Below are 5000 nucleotides of genomic sequence, written 5' to 3'. Positions count from 1 at the left end.
AAACTAGATTAAAAGGGAACAATTAAAAAGAAAACTATTAAACATTGAAGAGAAAATACAAAGGTCCATAGACCAGTGGTCCTAGTGAAGTCAACTGATGGTGGAGTGGAACAAGCAAAGTAATAGAAAAAAATTGTGATCACACTATGAAATATTTAAACTAGTGATTTTATAAGTGGATTATTTATGCATATTGATAAGGTCTAGCATGTGATCAGAGAAGTGAGTGGCTGTGGTAGGTTTTTAGAAAAGAGAATATAAGATTATTTAAGTGGACATGTAGGTTGCTCGGAATGATTAAAAAGTAGGATGGCAAAAAATTATAAGTTGGCTGTCAGTGTGTTCAGTGGAAGGAGAGGCCAAAGCTAGGGAAGCATTAATGAAAGAAAGCAGAGGTCTACTCCAGTTGCAGAGCCTTGAAGAAACAGATTGGTTTTAATGTTAATTTGTCAAGAAGAGTTTGAGGGATCGTGTGTGCCAGGCATAGAAACGCTGTGTAAATGCTACATTGCAAGGCTTCCGATGTCGAGGAGCTCACAGTACATAGAAAAAGACAACAACATAGCAGTTAGTGACACTCCATGAGAAAGGTATGTTAATGTCAGAACCTACGTAGTATAGCAAGGCCCCGTGGATTCCTAACTAAAGTAGTCCTTGAAACTTGCATAGGGAAGATCAAATGCAGTTTCCAAAGTGGAAGAGAGAAAGGAGGGATTATTATAAGATGTGTGACTCCCGACCATAATAGCCAAGATATAAATTCACTGAGATAGTTCCTGTCTTACTTTTTTTGTGGATTCTTTCTAGAGTCAATCTTGAGTCAATCTTGTTCTCCAGTGGGATGGTTTAAAGTGTGCGTGCACATACTCATAATGTGCCTTTGTCAGGTTTCTAAAATTATGCTTGAAAGCATTTATTGCTTAAAAAAAAAAAGAGTAGATACAGTTTAATAATAAAATTATTTTTCCACATTTACTATTGTTAGTTCATACAATCATTTAATTAGTTCCTGATACTATGCTTTAAGCCACAAGAATATAAAACTGATAAATAGGAATCTTATCTCATAGTTCAAAGGGATTTCTCCTAGAAAAATCATAATTTGTTGTTTTGATACCAACGGTACAAGTGTTAACATTAAATAATTACTGGAAATACTGTGGCCTTTAAGAAAAACCCTAGCCTGTCTGTCTTTTGTTCTCCAGTGCATATTGAGGCTTGATGTATTCCTGCACTGTTTATGGAAGAAGTAGTCTTTCTTCAAACTGAGCATAAATAAGCAAAAATTCGGTTAGCAGGTGGACTGAGTGTAACGTGAACAACCAGTGTCACATTTCTAAGCTAACTGGCTTCTCACTGCTGTCTTCTTCCACCAAGGTTGTGAAGATGAGAAAAGAAGTGAAGCGCATTCGAGTCTTGGTCATCCGGAAACTGGTCAGGACGGTTGCCAGGCTGAAGTCAAAAAAGTTAGTCATTTGAAGTGCTGTTCCTGCAACTAAGAAATGTCAAAAATTGTTTTTATTTAATATTTATAAATTTGAGGGTGTGGTCTGGAGGGATAATTATGAATGTCTCTCATTCAGCACAGCCATCAAGGTGGTCTGAGGAAGAGTGTGCTGTGTCAGCATGCCCTTGTATGTTTTGGATCATATTTGCTTAAGATACAGAACAATTTCCATCCTTAAAAATACTCTCTTTACTTAAATTATGTGGTTTATGTTACTAAATGTTATTGTAAGATTTTAATACAATCGTTAGTCTAGAATCAGTTGGGATTTTGTATCCGCTTTTTCTTGATTTATTTAGTATATTGAAATCTTAAGTGTCTTATGGAAGTACTTGTCAGTTTATTGTATCCTATCTAGTTTTTTTGAATAAAAGAGTATATTTTCAGCACCAGTAGTGTTGACACAAAGCTATGTTTCTTATGATTAAAACATGAGTATTTGGAACACTTTCACATATGGCCTGTTTGTGGTTTGCTGTTCATTCGTAGAAGTTCCAGAACCTGGCCCTCCTCTTTGACATAGTAAGATGCTTAACATTGTTATTTTTTTTCTTTAATTCCAGAGAACCATTTTTCACTTAATAAAAGGGTGTCCCGAGCTTTAACTGAAACTTATGAGGCTTATATTGCATTAATACAGGTTTTTATTGATCACAAGGCATTACTGATTTTACCACTAAAGAGCTAGAGAAAAATTCAGTAATGTGACACCGAGATAATGTGGTTTTTGCCAGTTTCAAATACTTGGGTTTCTTTATGAAATTGGATGAGTAATTGTAGTGGATTGAAAATGTCAGTAGTGGATGGAGTGTCTGTCACATAGGCTTTCTTTTTTAATATTTCATTTATTATTTTTATTTTATGGCTATGAGTATATTGCCTGCATGTATGTCAGTGTACCCATGTCATGCAGTGCCTGTGGAGGTCAGAAGAGGGTGTCGAATCTCCTGGAACTGGAGTTACGGACAGTTCTTACCTGCCATGTGGGTGCTGGGACTTGAATCCGGGTCCCCTGCAAGAGCAGCCAGTGCTCTTTACTGCTGAGCCTCCTCTCCAGGCTTTTTTATGTTTTGACATTTGAGGACAATTTTGTTAGTTTTTAAAAGGAAAAAAGCAGCAGAGTAGGTGAGCTGGAAATCTCAGCAGCTGCTCAGAGAAGGGAATTGGAGAAGAGGAAGAGAGAAAGCCATGCCTTTTGAGGTACACCTGTGTGTTCAGCAGTGGAGGTTCAGCAGGCAGCCACATGGTAGATAAGTGCCTGCATGGCAAGGAAAGGGGAGCTTCAGAGAAAGAGTGAGGGAGCTCAGAGTGTCAGGAAACCATGCCCAGCTTTGCCCACTGTCTGTCTTGGAGATAGGAAAAGAATATTATCTAATAAGGGGATAATTATTCCTCCCACCTTCCTGAGATTTGATCCCTTGGCTGCAGGGTTGACCAGATGATTAAAAATCCTAGCTGGAATTAACTTTTTAAAATTACGCTTCTTTAATTTGCATGTGTGTGGGGGCAGAGTACACATGCCACAACACACAGGTGAATGTCAGAGGACAACTTGTGGGATTGGTTCTCTTCTTCCACTGATTGGGTCCTGAGGATTGAATTCTGGTCGTTAGGTTTGGAGGCTAGTGCATTATACCACTGAACCATCTCCTCAGCTATGAATTAACTTTCTGTGCGTGCATGCGTGTGTACATACACACACATATAGTCACGTTATTGCAGTCAACTCACAAAGACTTTTCTTTAAAGTACTTCTCATCATGATGTGACTCTAAAACTAAGGTTTTCCTTGCTGATACTCTCTGTCATTCCAGGGGTACTGAAGATGCACTGTTGAAAAACCAAAGGCGAGCCCAGAGGCTGCTTGAAGAAATCCACGCCATGAAAGTAAGGACATGTATGAATGTTGAGTGGTTCTGTGTCTCCCAGCAGGCTTCATTTTATCTTGTGACTACTGCGAGTTGCTCAAGGCTTATTTGTATGGCTCAGTTGGGTGAAGAATGTAGCACGTTTACAAAATCTTAGTATGTATAGTTCGCATTATTTCCACATTTTTACTGAATTTATTAAAGTACTAGACTAATTTGAGTGAAAACTGCCAAACTAAACTCATTTTTGTTTTATAGTGCTGCATGTCTAGGGTTTTTATTTTTACTGTGACTTTAGGCATGTATTCTGAACTAAGTTCAAGAATTAATATGCCCATGTTATTTGGGAATGTGGATGGTAATATTGGTAGCTGACATCATGCTTTTTTGGTTGCCAACTCCATAAATTTTTATGTAGTGGTGTCAGCATTTTATTCAGTTCTGTAGAAACTTAAAATAAATTTAGTTTGGAGCAGCATGGTCCATATTTTTGTCTTCAACCAGACTCTTCACTAGCATAATTTTTAGGTCCTCTCACTACTCTTACTTTGTGGAGACTTTCATTTACCAAATGACATGCCATTAAATGTCTGGAAGACTGTTTTATTGCAGAGCCTAAAAACATTTGGTGCAGCAGTTATCTTAATTGCAGGGTAATTTTGCGTGTATGTTTGACTTTTATAATTTGGTATAACTTCCAAGTTTTGAGTTTGATAAAAGGACAGAAGAATTCTCTAACAATATTTTAATTGAGTTCAATCATTATAGCTTCCTATTCTTTCTTCCTTTTGAAGGGATGGTAGAGTGTTGAGCAGGCTATAGTATGCCAGTTAATCTAAATAAAATCAGGTATGGGGAATAATTGTTTTATATGAAATAAATTTATCTGTGTCTGTCACTTCCTCTCCAATGGGACTGCCAAATGCAAAAAGCTACTGATATGTCTCCTCTTTCTCAAAGTTCTTTTATCTAGGCATTCTTAAAAAAGAAAGTCTATATTTTATTCCTAAATATTGAGTCTCTCTAGTTTGCATATTATTGGACTTCTTCACATACCTGAAGTCATCATAGTCTGAGAAAAATATCTTTAGAGATTTTTACTTTGAGGATGCTACCAAGTTAGGAAATTGTCATTTTTCTTTTACTTTCTGTTATCAAGTATCTCACTAAATTACATACTGAAGTGGTTTTTTTCCCACTGTAGTTTCTTCTGAATAGTATTTTTATTCTAAATTATTCACACTTTGAGCCACTATATAATTTCTTGGTTTTATTGTAGAAAGAATGCAGTATATACAGTAAGCTTATATGCAATGCACGAGGAGTTTGAGAGCAAAGAACTCCATAATCTTTAGAATACTTCCATTTTGTAATTCTCAATAATATAATTTTATCAGTTAGAAAGTTTTATATGTGAAACTTGTTTTCTATTCTTCAGTCTCATCAGCAGAGGTAAGTCAGACCCCACACTAGTGAATACTTCCATTTTGTAATTCTCAATAATATAATTTTATCAGTTAGAAAGTTTTATATGTGAAATTTGTTTTCTATTCTTCAGTCTCATCAGCAGAGGTAAGTCAGACCCCACGCTAGTGGGGAGTCTAATTTTTGTGGCTCAAAGTGTG

General features: G+C 36.5%; 1 protein-coding gene across 1 annotated transcript in view; it reads left to right on the top strand.

Annotated features, from left to right (window-relative positions):
* The window catches only part of Srfbp1 (serum response factor binding protein 1), a 44486-nt gene that overhangs the window by 8100 nt on the left and 31386 nt on the right, over positions 1-5000 (top strand). Inside the window, exons 2-3 of the mRNA XM_008840244.3 lie at positions 1378-1466; positions 3322-3394. Of these exons, the coding sequence (XP_008838466.1) occupies positions 1378-1466; positions 3322-3394 (162 nt within the window). The remainder of the gene's footprint in view (positions 1-1377; positions 1467-3321; positions 3395-5000) is intronic.

Source organism: Nannospalax galili, unplaced genomic scaffold (assembly GCF_000622305.1).
Source record: "Nannospalax galili isolate Female #2095 unplaced genomic scaffold, S.galili_v1.0 scaffold1259, whole genome shotgun sequence".
NCBI classification, from domain to species: Eukaryota; Metazoa; Chordata; class Mammalia; order Rodentia; family Spalacidae; genus Nannospalax; species Nannospalax galili.
Note: the sequence above shows the minus strand (reverse complement) of the source record. Positions and strands in the feature narration are given on the sequence as shown.